The sequence below is a fragment of the Acanthochromis polyacanthus genome, chromosome 3 (genome assembly GCF_021347895.1).
Source record: "Acanthochromis polyacanthus isolate Apoly-LR-REF ecotype Palm Island chromosome 3, KAUST_Apoly_ChrSc, whole genome shotgun sequence".
NCBI classification, from domain to species: Eukaryota; Metazoa; Chordata; class Actinopteri; family Pomacentridae; genus Acanthochromis; species Acanthochromis polyacanthus.
This window is the reverse complement of record NC_067115.1, coordinates 33,630,756-33,649,309: the sequence shown is the minus strand read 5'-3', so window position 1 is coordinate 33,649,309 and position 18,554 is coordinate 33,630,756. Positions and strand designations below refer to the sequence as shown.

General features: G+C 40.6%; 1 protein-coding gene across 3 annotated transcripts in view; it reads right to left on the bottom strand.

The window, feature by feature from the left end:
- Positions 1-16,798, bottom strand: part of dclk2a (doublecortin-like kinase 2a) — a 65,959-nt gene extending 49,161 nt beyond the window's left edge. For 2 of the 3 annotated variants that reach the window (XM_022194382.2, XM_022194384.2), the window contains exons 1-2: positions 15,903-16,797; positions 9,194-9,531 (exon numbers count right to left, since the gene is read on the bottom strand). In XM_022194382.2, coding sequence (XP_022050074.1) covers positions 9,194-9,531; positions 15,903-16,308 — 744 coding nt within the window. In that variant the 5' untranslated portion in view covers positions 16,309-16,797. Of the gene's footprint in view, positions 1-9,193; positions 9,532-15,902 lie in introns of all 3 variants that reach the window. The other variant, XR_007940895.1, reaches the window with a different exon arrangement.
- Between the last annotated feature and the right edge of the window lie 1,756 nt (positions 16,799-18,554).

Below are 18,554 nucleotides of genomic sequence, written 5' to 3'. Positions count from 1 at the left end.
GCCTGAGTTGGTGTGTAGCTTACTGCTGCTGCACGTACACATCACTGTATGAACTATAACTGTGAGCAATGATGAATAATAATGTGATTAATATAGTTTCGTTCTGATTATACAACACAACTTTAGTCTATATGCAAAACTGAAATGTAGGCATAAATATAGAGGTTTTTTTTGTAACTTAACATGAAAATGATCAGACTTTTCTCTAAAACAGCTAATAATCCAGCTCCTTCTATATCCATGTGTGTAAGGCATAAACTACGCTTTTCAGGTACAGTTTTTGATGAAGCAGAAGTGTGGTTGAATAAAGGAGGAGATGGAAAAGTTAAATGTAAAGCACCGCCTTTTTAAAATCTCTCCACAACGGGAAAACACTGAAGCTGTCAGTTTTGGTTTCTCCATTTCTACCACAAGTTAAATTCACAGAGACATTATGGCCACATCCCAGCAAACTGCACGTGCCTGCTTAAAAAAAGAAAGAAAGAAATGTCCCTTTCAATCACTGTAATATTCCGCCTGCCTCTCTTCTCACTTCAATTGATTATTTCTCTCAACACAAGAGGCAAGACAGGACGGACTGCACATCACAAGCACTAAAGTAAGTAGATGTAACCCATAAAGTCTAAAGATACATTCCTCCTGGCAATATGAAGCATGACATGGCTGGAAAGAACAGCTGGTCTGCATGGCTGATCTACTTGGAATCTACTAAGAGATGGAAATAGAGACACATCAAGGTCACATGTCATTGATATGGGACTGAATTAATCACAGTGGGAAACAGGTTCTTCACAAATAGTAATAATGAATACAGCTGTGAACAAATCACTTATGAAGCAACACTTTATTTTAGCGCCTTATTTTTTTAGCACCTCCCCGTCTGAAGTGTGTAAAGTCACATCTCTCTACAGTTTTCATAGTCACAGAGGGAGACGTCAAGTTCAAGACCATCCCCTGCAGGAAGCTACGAGCTAAGATAACGTGAATAAATACGACAATGTTCTGGACACTGTTATGTAATGCTAACAGGTCATTAGAGGTTGTACGGTGCTAGGCGGACAGAAAGGATGCTGGCTCGGCTCCGTCAGAGGTGATAAAGATCACAATTCTCATGAGTCATTTGTCTGGACTGTCCAGCCCAGGAAGATTCCTGTCGACTCACAGGAAACAAACATCAGCTGTTTTGGTTGTCAGGCTTTGATTCTGAGGTAAAACTTCAGTTTAAATGATGTTCTCTCACCTCTCATTGGTAAAGAAGTGCATATTTGGTGGTTTTTGATGTTTCTGAACTCTCTGACTGCATGTTTCAACACCACTCTGACCGCAGATCTTCCCATTTAAAACATACAGCCCAGTTTAAAATGAAGCAATATTTGAGCTCCAAAGCAAAAGCAAAGAATATCAAGCCAGCACTTAACAACCATCAAGCATCTCTTTTCTAAAGGGCTCTTTCCAGTCAACTGATTTTTATGACTTTATGAATAAACACACAATTTGTGCAATTACAGCGGTCTGGAGCAAAGCGTAAGCAAACAGTTACCCTAATGTAAACCATTCAAGCAGCGAAAACAAACACTTTAGGTTTAGTGCTGCTTGTGACACTTCATACAATAACCACAATTTATTTGACCATTTCATTGGCAGTTGATATGCAGTTAGTACTTAACTTTTCTTCAGGCCTCTCACAAACATCTCTTCTTCATCAACACACACTTGGAGTTCCATAAAGTTTCCCATTTTCAAAACATGTTTTCACTAATACACTGGCAGGAAACAGGCAAAATCAACCCCAAAATTCACTGGCTCATACATCGCGAATTATGAATATTTTGCACTTTAAAAACCCTGTGCAATAGCCATTTTACTACATATATAATAATATATGCTATTTTCTTAATCCTTCTACTGATATACAATCTGTGCAAAAATAGTACTCTATCAGTATGTTCCTATTTATCAAAAAATATGTGCAATACTACTGATATGTACAATGTATGTTCATTTTTGATTTAGTACGTCTATATATTTTGGTCTACTTTCATGCTTTCCCCACTGTCTTATCATGATCAGAATTAACCCTTTACGCTTCAGTGCGTAGTAGGTGTACCGCCGGCGGTACACCTACTAATTTGCATAGGAATTTCAAGAATGTCCGACGGCTGCAAACCCGATTATACAAACACTATACGCCGATGGAAAGCTTAGATTCTCATGAATCCGCCGGTATAAACCACTTTCAGATGTGATTACCACAGCGGGTGAGAAAAACACATTTGTCCGACAAAAACAAATATTCATCCATCCGTTCTCTATACACGGCTTCAACGCACACAGAGCAACTCACATTTCCGGGTTCATTATTACACACAGAAAAAAAGATTCCACAAAAGACGGCCATAATCCAACCTTTTACATCCAGACAACACAAGCCAGTAAACTATTTTGTCCAAAACATGTCCTGAAGTCGGTATAAAATCCACGAATCGGTCGTTTTCAAGGAAATGCACCTCCCGATGCGCGTCCAATATTCCCTGTATGTTTCGTAATTTTTTTTATTTAAAAATAGAATATTAGCGATTTTTTTGTACTGAAAACGGCTGGAATTGACTGAAGCTTAAAGGGTTAAGAAATGTGTCTATAAAGTGAAGCAATATAAAGCAACATCATAAATTTTGACACATTTCAAGTGTGTTTGACTAAATCAGGTTGAGATTAACAATGTTCAGTTTGCAACCCAGAGCTAATAGAGCCTGCTGATAATCAAAAAGCTGATGATCAACAAGAAGATGTGCGTTAAATTGACATATATGCTAATTATTATTATCTCAGACTTCTACCAGCTGAGACATCAATATAAATCTTTTTGCTGAGGGACACCATGTGCTTCAGCTCATCTCATCTGTGAACACCAGGAAGGCCGCAATGAGAATTTCAAATGGACACATTAATATATATGTGTCCCAAATGGCTAGGATTACAGCACAAACAGCCTCACATGGCACAATAGGAGGCAAGAGGATACAATAGTGATGGATATGGCAAAAGGCCTGAACTCTAAAGTGTATTCATTAGTGCTTTGTTGAAATAACGGAGGCGTGTAATTATGTACGGCTGATTAAATGGACTATAATTACCTAGACTGCTGACACAGCTGAAACCTATAAATCAGTGCTTTTTAGAGATAAGCTCAGCTTTGCAGTTCCATCTGGTTCTCATATGCACACCGTCCAGTTTCGGCTCACTGAAAACAATATGTTCGTCCCGATCCATTGATGACGTCCACATTGGTGGACGTCCCTCTTCCCTGGACGTCTGACGTTACGGTGAGCGTATTGCGTCATTTCCTGTTCCAGCACTGTGTTGTGGTGTTAGCATGGCTTCTGCTTCTTCCTCTCCCTCTCCCTCTCTCTCTTTCTCCTGCTCAGTGTGCCACATGTTTAGTTATTCCTCTGCCTCCTTTAGTGATAACGATATATGTAATAAGTGCAGCCTTTTTGTAGTTCTGGAGGCGAGGCTCTCCGAATTGGAATCGCGGCTCCGCACCATGGAAAATAACCCGCTAGCAGCTAGCCAGGCCCCCTTAGCCGGTGCGGACCGCAATAGCTTAGCTTGTGTAGCATCTGTTAGCCGTCCCTTAGCAGCGCCCGAACAGCCGGGTGGATGGGTGACAGTTCGTAGGAAAAACAGTCCTAAACTCAAGCCTGCTGTCCCGGCTCACCACAAACCGCTTCATGTTTCTAATCGTTTTTCCCCGCTCAGCGACACACCCGCTGAGAAACCAACTCTGATCATTGGCAGCTCCATAGTCAGAAACGTGAAGCTAGCGACACCAGCGACCATAGTTAAATGCCTCCCAGGGGCCAGAGCGGGCGACATAGAAGCAAATTTGAAACTGCTGGCTAAAGATAATCGTAAATATAGTAAGATTGTTATTCACGTCGGCGGTAACGACACCCGGTTACGCCAATCGGAGGTCACCAAAATTAGCGTGGCATCGGTGTGTACTTTCGCCAAAACCATGTCGGACTCCGTAGTTTTCTCTGGACCCTTGCCTGATCTGACCAGCGATGACATGTTTAGCCGCATGTCGTCGTTTCGCCGCTGGTTGTCTATGTGGTGTCCATCAAACGACGTGGGCTTTATTGATAATTGGAGCTCTTTTTGGGGAAAACCTGGTCTGATTAGGAGAGACGGCATCCATCCCACTTTGGCTGGTGCAGCTCTCATTTCTAGGAATATGGCTGATTTTATTAGTACTCCTAAAGCATGACAACCCAGAGTTAAGACCAGGATGCAGAGCTGTAGTCTTACACACCTCTCTGCAGTTTCCTCACAGCTGTCACCCTCCAGTAATTCAGTTAATTCAGTTAATTTTATTGAGACTGTGTCTGTCCCCCGACCACCAAAATTCAATAAATTAATCAAATCAAAAATATACAAAAGAAATAGTAACCACAAAAATTTAATAAAAATTAATACCTCTATTTCAACAGAGCAAAGAGACAGGAAAATTAAATGTGGTCTGTTAAATATTAGATCTCTCTTGTCTAAATCTCTGCTAGTAAATGAGTTGATAACTGATCACCAGATTGATTTGTTCTGTTTGACTGAAACCTGGTTGCAGCAGGAAGAATTTGTTAGCCTAAACGAATCAACTCCCCCTAGTCATATTAACTGTCATATTCCTCGAATCACAGGCCGAGGAGGAGGAGTAGCAGCAATCTACCATTCTAGTTTAAAATTGAACCAGAGGCCTAAACCTGATTACAGCTCATTTGAAAATCTCATTCTTAGTCTCTCTCATCCAAATTTGAAAGCTCAGAAACCAGTTTTATTTGTTGTTATATATCGTCCTCCTGCTCCTTATTCTGAGTTTTTATCTCAATTCTCAGACTTTTTATCTGAATTAGTGCTCAGTTCAGACAAAGTTATTATTGTGGGTGACTTTAACATTCATGTTGACGTAGACAGCGACAGCCTTACAACAGCTTTTAATTCATTATTAGACTCAATTGGGTTTTCTCAACATGTAAATAAACCAACTCATAGTTTTAATCACACTCTTGACCTTGTCCTGACTTATGGCTTAGAAATTGAAGAGTTAACAGTATTTCCCCAGAACCCTCTTCTTTCTGACCATTTTATGATAACATTTCAATTTAAAGTAAAGGATTGTTTAGCAGCTGAGAACAAATATCATTACAGTAGGTGTTTGTCTGACAATTCAGTATCTAAATTTAAGGAAATAATACCCTCACTGTTTACTTCAGCAACATTTACTGATAAATCAGAAGGCAAATATTATTATTTTACCCCCACAGAAGTGGATTATTATGTTAATAATGCTTCAGCCTCACTGCGTACAACTCTTGATAGTGTTGCACCTGTAAAAAAGAAAGTTATATCTCAGAGAAGACTTGCTCCTTGGTATAATTCCCAGCTGCGGACTTTAAAGCAGGCATCCCGAAAGCTGGAAAGAAAGTGGTATTCCACTAATTCAGAGGTAGTGTATGTGGCTTGGAAAAATAGTCTAGTAATCTATAAAAAAGCTCTTCATAATGCCAGGACAACTTATTATTCATCTTTAATAGATGAGAACAAGAACAACCCTAGGTTTCTCTTTAGCACTGTAGCCAGGCTGACAAAGAGTCAGAGCTCTGTTGAACCTTGTATTCCTTTAGCTTTAACCAGTAACGACTTCATGAGCTTCTTTACACAGAAAATAGTTATGATTAGAGATAAAATTAATCTGGCCCTTCCTACAAATGTCACAGATGCTTTTGAATTGGCTGTTAGACCTGATGAATCTTTAGAATTCTTCACTCCTATATGTCTCTCTGAACTAATTTCAACAGTTTCTACATCCAAACCATCAACATGTCTTTTAGATCCTATCCCAACTAGACTCTTCAAGGAGATTTTACCTTTAATTAATTCTTCAATGTTAGATCTGATTAATCTCTCTCTAGTAACAGGCTATGTACCACAGGCTTTTAAGGTTGCTGTCATCAAACCTTTGCTTAAAAAGCCCACTTTAGATCCAGATGTGTTAGCTAACTATAGACCGATATCCAACCTACCATTTCTCTCTAAAATTCTGGAAAGAACAGTTGCAAATCAATTGTGTGAACACCTACAAAGGAATAATTTGTTTGAAATGTTTCAGTCAGGCTTCAGAGTGCATCATAGCACAGAAACAGCTCTAGTGAAAGTTACTAATGACCTTCTCATAGCATCAGATAATGGACTAGTCTCTATACTTGTTTTGTTAGATCTTAGTGCAGCGTTTGACACAATCGACCACAAAATTTTATTACAGCGTCTAGAATATTCAATTGGCATTAAAGGGACAGCACTGGATTGGTTTAAATCCTACTTATCAGATAGGTTCCAGTTTGTGCATGTCAACAATAACTCTTCTGAGCAGACTAAAGTTAATCACGGAGTTCCTCAGGGTTCTGTCTTAGGACCGATACTTTTCACATTATACATGCTTCCTTTAGGCAATATTATTAGGAAGCATTGTATTAACTTCCATTGTTATGCAGATGACACACAATTGTATTTATCTATGAAGCCAGATGAAACTGATCAGTTAGCTAGACTGCAAGATTGTCTTAAGGACATTAAAACCTGGATGACTTTTAACTTCCTACTGCTAAATTCAGACAAAACTGAAGTCATTGTATTTGGCCCCAAACATCTTAGAAACTCGCTTTCAAAGCAAATAGTTACTCTGGATGGCATCACATTGGCCTCCAGTACTACTGTGAGGAATCTTGGAGTTATTTTTGACCAGGACATGTCCTTTAACTCACACATAAAGCAAGTCTGTAGAACTTCCTTTTTTCACCTGCGTAATATTGTAAAAATCAGGAACATTCTGTCTCAGAGTGATGCAGAAAAATTAGTTCATGCTTTTGTTACTTCCAGGCTTGACTATTGCAATTCCTTATTATCGGGTTGTCCAAATAGCTCTCTCAAACATCTACAGTTGATCCAAAACGCTGCTGCGAGAGTACTGACAGGAGTTAGCAAAAGAGATCATATTTCCCCTATACTTGCTTCTCTTCACTGGCTTCCTGTTAAATCCAGAATAGAATTTAAAATCCTTCTTCTGACATATAAAGCTCTTAATAACCAATCTCCATCATATCTTAAAGATCTGATAGTACCTTATTATCCTAGTAGAACTCTTCGCTCTCAAACTGCAGGCTTACTTGTTGTTCCTAGAATTTCTAAAAGTAGAATGGGAGGCAGAGCCTTCAGTTATCAGGCGCCTCTCCTGTGGAACCTGCTCCCAGTTTGGGTTCGGGAGGCAGACACCCTCTCTATTTTTAAGACCAGGCTTAAAGCGTTCCTTTTTGACAAATCTTATAGTTGGGGCTGACTGGGTGACCCACAGAGGTTCGGCTTGTGTCTTCATTGTACAGCTGACTCCTTCTTGGACGTCCCTTCGTTCTGCCCCTAGTCATGCTGCTATAGGCCTAGGCTGCTGGGGGACTTTTCTTGACGCACTGAGCCCTTCTCTATCTACCTTTACATTTAATATGTATACCGTTATTGCAGTACATTCACTCTGTTTCCCCCTGTGCTATTTCTCCGAGTGTCCCTGGTCCCAGAGCTGGATGCTTCAGATCTGCGGTCGATGTTCCACCAGCTGGTCCAGTCTCCACCATGTCCACTGTGGGATGCTGCTACTGACCTTCCACCAGCCCTCTGCTTCCAATTCCCTTTTTCCACGAGTCAACTCTGCATCGCCTTCAATATACTGTTATGCTAACTTACATACTGTTTGAATTTTACTGCTAGCTATATAAGGAGTATGTTTAATGTCAGAGCCGTACATCATAAGAGTAAACTATGAGTCAGTTTTCAATGTTAGCTTATACTTTGTCTGTGTCACATATCCTGTCATGCATGTATTCAAATGTGTGTTGTGTTTTCCTTGCTTTCTCACCCCTCCCTCTTCTCCCATCCCTCCCCCTTGCCCTCTTCTGTCCTTCTCAACCCGCCCGGCCAGCAGGCAGATGGGTCCCCCCTATTTAGAGCCGGGTTCTGCTCGAGGTTTCTTCCCTGTTAAAAGGGTGTTTTTCCTTGCCACTGTCGCCTTTGGGCTTGCTCTGGGGGTCAGGCATATGGGTTCTGTAAAGCGTCTTGAGACGATTTGACTGTAATTGACGCTATATAAATAAAATTGAAATTGAAATTGAAATTGATCCAACTGTCAAGTTATGCAATTGTCGTGAGTGAGATCATGGTTTGGCGAGTACACGAAAATGCTTAGTTTTACTGTTTTGTCAAATGTGGACGTTAAGACTTGGTGTCCTCGTTCAAGCAGACAATGTGTTAACTAATCAAGATTTGCATGAAGGGGATTTCTTCAGCGTAGTCGATCACTGCACAAGCCAAGTCTCCTGTATCTATACTGAAGGATGATATTCCTCACTAGTGGCTTTCCTTTGCTCTATTTTGTATCACTGTTCCATTCAAATCAAAAGTTTAACAGGAAAGACATGGTCTGTCAGCAGCTTCATCCAACAAAATAAAAGGATATTAGATGTAAAAACAGCCTAAGATAGCTTCATCCACCAGGCTGTCAGGAAGCTGAGCTCTCTCCCTTCTCTCCCCTCTGTACCACCCCATTCTCCCGCATACACAAACTCTGGTCAATAACCAGCATATTTGCACTTCATGGACTGTTGTTACCCATTTGCACTGTTCTGAATATTCTGCACTAAATCCGCCACTTTATCTCACGGTCGTGTTTACATTTCACTCAGTTCTGCTTTTCTTAGTTCTCGGTTGTTGCTTAGCTCTAGTTTTGCTTACTTGTTCTTATTTTACCAGCTTTTTTGCTCTCTGGTTCTTAATTTAAGTAGTTTTTGCCTTTTTATATCGTATTTTGTACATTACATTTCTAAATTTATACTATTTCTTTTATCTCAGAACCTTCTAAGTGTTTATTTAATGTCTACTGTTGCACGAAGAGAGAGTAACATAATTTCAATTCTTGGTATGTCATGTACATATTGAAGAATTGACAATTAAGCTGACTCAGACTTTTGACTTTCATGCATCCAAATAAAGGAACTGCCTCTAGCAGTCCTCCACTTGAACTGCACACTCATGAGCACGCACTTCAACGTGGCATACTGATAATCTTCTCAGACTGCAGTGTTATTAAACGTACCTGCTTGCCTTCCAAAGTGTACAGTCTCCTCACGGCTCCGGAGTCCAACTTGATTGCATCCGTGATGTCGGTGAGCACCTGCTCAAAGGAGTGTGCCGTTTTCTTATTGAGCAGTATCCGAACGGCCTTGCGGGGTTTGACGCCGCTGCGGATTACTGTGACCAACTTAGGTTTGATGAAATCTTTAGATTCGCGCTGCAGCTCATTCTTCAGTGGGAAGAGAGAGGAGAGGGAGCGTGATGTACCGGTCTTGCTGCCCACTGACCAGTTGGGGTTGACATTCTTGGTGTAGTCCACACGACGGAAGGCTTCGTTGGAGGCGCACACATAACTCTCACCTGGAGAAAGAAACAAGCTCTATGAGGTATATAGACTATAAAAATTAACACATCTTAGACCCTCATTACCACAAAAAGTGCTGTTGGAACTTCATCCATCACACAATACAATTCTAAAACTGTCTGATCGATCCCCAATCTGTTCAATCTGCTGCCCCAACCAGCCATAAAGAGTCACAAAGAAACGGCATCTTCAGTGACAAAAGCACGACGACTCCTGCAACGGGTGATATTTTCAACATCATCTCTTCAGTTTGGGATTATATGAACAGCCAGAAGCAAGTATTGCAGCCTGAATCAGAGGAACTGTGGCAAGCTCTTCAAGATGCTGTCTACCTGCAGAGGAACTTAAAAAACTGTGTGTACGTGCTCCTCGGAGCACAGACGAGACTGCAAAAGCTCAGGACAAGCACTGCAAATATTTATTCTGAATTACTTTTTCTTTACTGGCTGCCCTTTGCATGAAGTTCAGAGATAAATAAAAGCGCTTTATGGCACTAAATAAATAAAATGAAAGCATACAAACTTTCAGAGCTGTAAGTTTGCACTATACTACAAAAGAATTAGTAAAAAATATTCAAGGTGATCACACATGCCTTGCAAAGAATCAGCCTTACATATATGATTTATAAAGTATTGCTTCCACTCAGCAAAGAGTTGAACAGAACAAAGAGTTAACATTCTCCAGTTAAAACAAAAAAGCACATTGAGAGGCAGTGCGATACCGTCCTCTCTCCCTTTCAGCTGTTGAGCTGCTGCACTGGCCTTCCTCCAAAGCAAAGCATTTTGTTTTATCTGCCAGCATTCCATTTGAACACATTAACACGCAAATGTTTCCCCTGAAGAACAAAGTCCTGCAACGAGAACAGGGGCTCGGTCGGTAAATGAAAACCAAAGCAGGAATGTCTGGCGAGTGTTTTGAAGGCTGAGTGTTGGATCTGTGATTCCTCACCGCCACTCTGGAGAAGCAGGAGTGGGAAAGTGACAGATACTTTCTGTTCATGCTACATTTCTCAGAAAACGTCCTCCCCTCTATCTCAGAAACATTTAGCATTACAAACAATATTGTGCTTTTCATTCAATAAAGTGAACATTCTCTGTTTGGGGAAGATTTTCACAGACAAAAATCCCAGAATTGTTTAGCAAAGCTTTCTGAGAAAAGAACAGTGTGTACAAGCTGAGAAAATACAAGGCTTGTTAAAATGATGTCTTACCAGCATGGAACAAAGTGTAGTGCAGCCAATAACCTGCAGAGTACTGCCATTACATTATTACTCATGTCTGAGTACAAGAACCTCAGTAGCTGAGTCTGCTACTTTAGAGGAACTGCATAGCAATGAGGCTCTCCACTGGTGCTAATTTATAAGCAGCTTAAAGTATATCTTAATCTTACATATCACAGAAATGTTTTCATTAAAGCTTTCCATTTGAGGCGACATGTTCTTCATCTTTTGGTAACTAGTTAATTCTCCGATAAGGAATCAATCCCATCTGTGAATTTTTGGATACAGGATGTGTGTCAAGATAAACGAGCTGAGCCGCAGCACAGGAAGTCCAAATGAGACAGCGTGTCCCGTGACAGCAGGTTTTATTAAGCTTGCAATTAACCAAAGGCTAATTAAAAGGCTAGGCCGCAGCTGGAGGGACGGAGCAGTGGCTGAACACTAAAACAAAATATAACAGAGGCTGTCATTTATCTGGGGGAAAATGATCCTGAGATGCCCTCAGATGGCGTTTGGCAACCGTCTATTCCCCGACGCCCCTCGGAGATGAGATAGGTGGCCCAGCCAGCCGCCACTAGCTGTTGTCCTCATGTGGCCAACAGATGAGGTCAACTTTAACAGAGTCCGTCAGTTTTTACTGCAGCGGTCACACAGCTATCCCCAACAAAACCACAAGCCATGTCAGTTAACAGACAGTTTTTGCATTAATACAGTGTTAATAGTATGACCAGGGCTGGGATTTTAAGAGGTTAATTTTGATTTATTAATTACAGAAAAAAATTATGCGTTAGAAAAAACTATTCATTTAAGCGCACCTTTCTTAGTTCCCTAATTTCTGGCACGCCGATAACACTGATGAACACTCCAGCCCAGTGGGTGGCGGTAATAAACCTAAAGTCTGCTTGCTAGCTATGAAGAACATGCACAGGACGCAATGAGTGATGTCAGCACACAAAAAAGTTTGGTGAACACTGGTCTCATCTTCACGAGACCACATTGAGCTTGTTGGGCTTTTCAAAGTGTGTGTTTTTTTAATTTTCTTAAAAAAAAAAGAACCTCCTGATGGCAGTTTGGATAAAAGTGTGGTTGTGTACAAATTGTGTATCAAACAGTTTTCTTATCAGCGCAGCACTTCAAGCCGACGGTATCACCTCAATGCAAAACATGTTCTTGTTAGCACCAAAGCTAACATTAGCTACAACAGTCCTGGTACCAGCAAACAGTGCAGTCATCCCATAATAGACCACTTTTCAGGACACTGAAAGTGCTGGAGTTTACAAAAAGCCTTAAAATGTTGAATATAATCACTATTGTTGCACTTTGAGTTTGCAGTAACCTGTGAATGTAGTAGACAGATAAAAAAAATGTAAGCTACGGATAAATATAAATTAAACAAACATTTTTGTTGTTTAAGTTGACGTATCTATTCATCGATTCAGTCGTCAACCAAATTTTGTTTGAACTGAAAAACTTTGATTATTGCATCAACTATTGCTATTTGACAAAAATGTGATTAATCACAATTAATTAATTACAAAGCCTCTAAATACAGGATTTCCTTCATTTTCAACATCCTCGACTTACGTCATTTTGCCATTACGTCGAAACTGATTACAGGCTGGTCCTTGGTTTAACGTACGGTGTTTCGTCGTTACATCGGAACTGGTTCAGGGGAACTAGTTGGCAAGCAGAACAGACAAATTTTCCTACCGAGTTGTTTTTCAGTGAGCTAATGACTGTTTTTGTGACTGTAGTTGTACAAATATGTAAACTTATTGATATCGTGATGCACGTAATGGTTTTGTTTACATTTTCACGGGAGTTCCGACTTATGGCAAAAACTGACTTGCGTCACACCGTAGGAACGGAACTCTGATGGAAGTTGAGGACTTCCTGTACTGTAGTTAGATTAATTTTTTAAATTGCGTCCCACCACTAGTTTTGACTTATATGAATGCTGCCACCGAAACAATTATGTGATCCAATGACAGAAACATATTCTCTGCTTGTACGTGCTTCACTTTTTCTAATTTAATATTCACAAGTACAGGAACAATCCCTCTGTTGTTTACAATTTGGTCATGACTTACACTACAGGTGGAGCCAATTAGTACAGTTGATAACAGCAATGGTTTCTAAGGAAAGGAAATGTATCCAAAATGATGTCATTTTTCGTCATTTTTGCTTTTTATTAATCAAACCCATTTAAAGTGCTCACAACAGAAAATGTACGCGTAGCCTAATGCTACCAAAACAGAGCTGACTATGGCCTCATCCATCCGTCTATCATGAACAAATCAAGGATTCAGTTCGGTTTTAGCCTGGAGCTACATCCTATCAGCCTCTACAAATGAGACATTTAAAAATATTCATGACTGAGTGGCTAATTAAACTGAGCTTCATAATCAACGATAACTGAAATCAGCATGTTTAAAAGTAAAATTGTCCGTGCAACGGTAACAAATCTTGATAGATCAGAGAATTATATTTTGCTAAAATTCTGATTCACTACACGACAAAACATGCTTGATAATGCTAGTATTGTTCTGAATACTTGAATTGTGTTACAGAAAGTCATGTTTTGACAACATTTTTCCTCCTAACAAGTTGCTGAAACATTCAGAAGGAATCTATATATTGAGGATTCTCTCCTTAATAAACATAATGGCGTAGATTGGTGAATTTCCTCAATCGGCACAAGACTGTGATTTGTATTACAACTTCCCTGAATGGAGCTCATTTTCAGCTAATTCCTTCCCATTTCTCATTGCTGGAGAGGGCAACAAGACGTCAGCACAGCTATAAAATAGAGAAGGTTTCTAACCCTGGAATGCGACTACATCTTTAGCCAATTTGAACATCAACGTTAAAAGGTTTAATTTCTGCATTTGGCACCAATAAACAGTCTTTGGCATGCAAAACTTGTTATTGTCCCAACTAGATTTCCCTCGTCAGCATGTTATGTACTCTCACACATCCACACTTTACAAAGCGCTTTCTAAACCCTGTTCGGTATCCCCTACACCTCTGTGTTGTTTTCCGCAAGCACAGCAGTTCAAGTGGACCGGTTGGCTCAGTAATCCCATCCAGTTATGAGGGGAACACATGTGAATGGCGCTTGATTGGGTTTCCACATAAAAGAGGCCCAGCAGGCTTCAATCAATGGAGGCAAACTGCTGAGCTGTGCAGTAATGTCCCCCCTCTCTGTCCATTAGATGAGTACACAAGGACAAAACCGTGGTGCTCAGCCCACCTGCAGGTTAAGGGTCCAAACTAGACAGCTGCCACATATGCTTACAACTGACCCAGGATGTTGTTATTTTATCAAAAATTCATGTCTCACAGGTGGAGTCTGTGATTCTGGAGTGAGATTTTAGGCTAGTTAGCATACTTAGATAGAAATGTACCACTCCTCGCACTCTCACTTTGCCACTGTCCATTGCACGAGCATGAATGTGCACAGGGCGTGCTGGAGTTGTGTTGTGTGCATCATCCTGAGCCACTTTCTTTTCTATTTACAAAGCCAGGGTTATGTTTGAACACCAGATTTTTACAAATTAGTATCCTCCTCCATTAGAGGGTCTGATCATTCATAATCATTAATAATATTTCTGCTGAAACCACAACTTCAGTGTGTTTCAGTCAAATTAAATCAGTAAATCCTGTAAGGAAGAAGATAGTGCAACATAGTTAAAGTGGAGTCAACATTTTTCACTTTTGGCTTATTCAGTTGTAATATCAGATTTAACAGAGAATTAAAAATTGTAATCTCACAAGTACTTTTCTGAATTTATCACTATGCCTGACTGCTTACATTACTTTCCAGGTAGTTGGCATTGCAAGGATTACTGACTGATTTCCATTCACTCTCACCTCAAATTTTTCTGCAAACATCACTAGTGAAGCAGAGAACTCACACACGAATATAAAGATTACCTTAAATAAAACCTATCTCCACTGCCAGAAAGAGGGATGAGTAAAATGGCATTATTCTGTGACTGGGGTGAATTGATCAAAGAAAGTCACAGCTTAAAGTAGCTGTTGAGGTGTCAGTCAGTGCACCAAAACAACTTTTGCTCAGTTTGCCAAAGTAGTGATGCTAAAGAATTTAGATCAGGCGCTGGCCTAAATCTTGCCCAGTTTCTCAGGGGATCCATGTAGGAGATGAGAGCAGCACAGAGACTAAACTTCAGCAGGAAGTCAGATGAAAATAGGCCGGTATGTAAGAATAATAACTGCAGGAAGAGATCAGCAAATCTAAAGTGCGTGCCTTCGACCTCTTTCATGCAGACAGACACTCCAGGCCTGAAGATTAACTTATTACAGAGAGGTCACCGTCTCTGCAGGGGTCACAGACTGTGTTCTGTTTGTTTCTGCAGTGCGTGACTGCCTTTGAATGCCTACAAACTACATTTGTTAAGGAGCTTTTTTAGCCTTCTAACTCCTCACCAAGTAGACCAAATATACACAGCTCTGGCTGTGTTTGCACCATTTGAATTATATCTCACATCTGCTCTGCAAGAAATGAGCACATGCTGGATGGGGGAGGGCAATTTTCATCTTTCAAGCCCTAAAGGTTAGATCAATGTGAAACATTTTAACAGCCAGTGTACCCTGCGGCAACACATGCACACACACATACATACATCACTTCCCATGCAGACATGTGCTTAGAGGTACACAGAACACTTTCACGCCCACATAAGCTAACAAACAGAGCAGGCTACAGTAAGAGGAGTGAGTCCAGCTGAGATCAATGGACAGTCATGCACATAAGCAGAGCTGGGTCCTGAACTAAAGCTGCACTGAGGGGGGCTCTGTATGCCTGTCTGCATGCATGACACTGGGTCAAACATGTCAGGACAGTTATGTCAATGAATGAATCCACAGTGATGCATGAGAAGCTCTGCAATGCATCCATAATGTGCTGTAAATTCCTTGATAAGTGGATAGGTTGAAGTGCAGCAGATAGATCTTTTGAACAAAGTGAAAACTTTCCTGATTGTACATCCACATGCAGTAGAAGTGTGTTGCGCAAATTCGCATGAGCAATTGAGCCTATATTCACTCATAAATGTAGCTTTTATATAATCAATGCATATCTGAATCAGTGAGATGTGAACTAACGAGACCCATCGCCGGCCTTACCCTCCACCAACTCATCCAGGCTGCTGATCTTCCTGCCCCCATCCAGCGTGTACAACGTCCGGACCCCTTGAGGAAGGTTCACGTTGTCCGACAGGGACCGTGTGAGCTCCATGAGCAGAGCATCCAGGGACCTGAACCGGTCGTTGGACACCGCATACACCAAACCTTTGAAATACTTGTCACCATTGCGATAAAAGCGCACTTTCCGGGCTTTTTTCTCGGTCGTGAGGGACTGGAGTGTGCGTGTGCGGTAGAAACTACAGTGCGCACTGTGCGCCGGGCTTGGCACCAGACCGTTGCCTCTGGAGCCGGACTGAGACCCGGAGCCAGAGTTGGTCCTCGGCGTCCGGTGCGGCTTCTCTCGTTCCTCAAAGTGTTCGAATTCAATACTTCTGCTTAGCGACATGTTGTCTCTAGCTTTCTCTTCCTCTTTTAAAACGAAATCCCAAACAGTGAATCAACTTTTATCCAGAGAGAGCTGACGGATCGGTGCGTCTTGAGCCGGATGGAGGAGGACGGACTACACGTGTGCGTCCACAAATGGCACTTACTCCGGCTGGTTGAGTCTAAACGTTGAAAAGACAGCTTCCAAAACCAGAAACCAATAAAAAAAATAACCTGTTAGTCCATTAAAATTGAATCCCAAACTGACTCATCCGATGAACTGGTTCTCTGTCTAAAAAACACAACAGGAACAGCGACAGCAGCTCGGGATCATCCGGTAGAAAATAAGTCGAATAATGAGCAGCTGTGTTTGACAGACATCGCCCTAGTGCTGCTGTTGTCTCACAAACAACCCAGGAATTTTTACAAAACTTCAGCGAACCGCACTCAAAGGCAGGCCACCTCCTTCTCCCACTCCTTCCTCTGACTGGTCGTCCGATCAAGCTGTCAAATCAATGGATAATGAGACGGAGGAGGAGGAAGCCTCCCCGCCTCGGGGTCCTAATGCTCCCTATTGTTCTGGTGCTCAATGCAAGACCTGAACAATGAAGTTCTACACTCCTGCTGCATGACCTCACATGTGCTCAAACTGTAAAAATGATGCACAAAGTACATTCTGCCTGGTGTTAGAAACAACAGAAAAAGTACCCTATAATTTATAAAAAGCAAACACCCGGACTACCATAGGAGTACACAATAATCAAGATCAAAGAGCTTTTGTTTGTCACATGCTCATACAGTTTGTGCAGTGGAATGTGCTGTTTTCAAGGCTGTGCAGTAACAATAAGACATTATAAAAAGGACAAAACTGTTAAAAAACAATAGAAACTTAATACAATAAGTTTCTATTGTTTCCAATAGAAAAAAGAAAAAAGTCACAATGTCATAAATAATGAGGTACATTTTACCTAAAGTGCAGTGTAAGTTGTGCAAGAGTGCAGTTAATATATGACTTTTACATTTTGTCCAGAATGATATAACTTAAAATAATTATATCAGTATCAGACTATAGCTTATTGTAACTTTATACACTTGCCTTCATGTGTATAAATCCATATCTGGGAAAGGCACTAAATAAAGGCTGGAATCAATTCAATCCCATTTATTATTTTAGAAATCACCTGTTCATAGCATGTGTCATCTCAAGGGGAAGACTTGAAACAAGAAAAGCACTCAGAGAGCACAGCACTCCGCCAGAGCTGCTCAATCATTGTATGATTTCTGACATATAAGTCCCAATAATTCATATTAGCAGTAATTTGTAGTGGGATCGCAATCATGTGATCATCAGCAGGCAGCTGACGTAGTGTTCACTAGTAGTCATAGTTACAGTGATGCCGTGCCGCTATCTCACAGTGATATAGAAATCCTTTACAAATCTGTGGATCCAGATAAGCCACGTTACTGCCAAAATCTAATCACTTGGTCCATGTGTCATTCCTGAAATTCCTTGAAAATTTCATCCAAATCCGTTATTCTGTTTTTGAGTGATGTTGTGCACAGACAGACAGATTCAGAGATTAACAGAATGACAAATGTACGCTGATCGTCACATAACTCCGGTGGAGTAATTAAGTACAAATATTCCCTTTGAGCAAGCTTTAGTCAACAATGGCAAGAAAAATATCTCCCATTTGCCAGGAAGAAACGTCAAGCAGAACCAAGCTCAGGGAGGGCAGCCATTTGCCTCCCCTGTTTAGGGTAAGGGTAAGAAGTTGGATTTTGAAGTTCTCATCAAGACATCTGCTAAACTGTGAAAATGGTCAGCCAGTGGAACACAAATTTTAATGACAGAGATCACAAACTGGGTAAAAAAAAAAAAAAACGAGTTAGGACAGTAACAAGCAACCAACACTAAATTTGCTTGAGTACCCACAGACTAGCAATGACCTTAGTTATTTTGTCCCTCATGCCAGAACGAAACAAAGTAAGCTGTTAGTTTTCCGTGTATTAAAAACCAAAAAAAAAAAATAAGTAGTGTACAGAAGAAAAATTAAACTGAGTAAAATGCATAAACCTTGATGAGCCGAGTATTTACAGCCGCTTACTGTGTTACTTTAGCAACAATTAGCTTCAAACAGCTAGCAGCTAGCTTGTTTAGCAGCCTAACTTGTTTCTGTTTGGCACCTTCATTTTTAATTTTTTTATTGAATGTAGCAAGTTTGTAATGCATAAAGATGAAATAAATTTACAAAACTTAAATAAAAA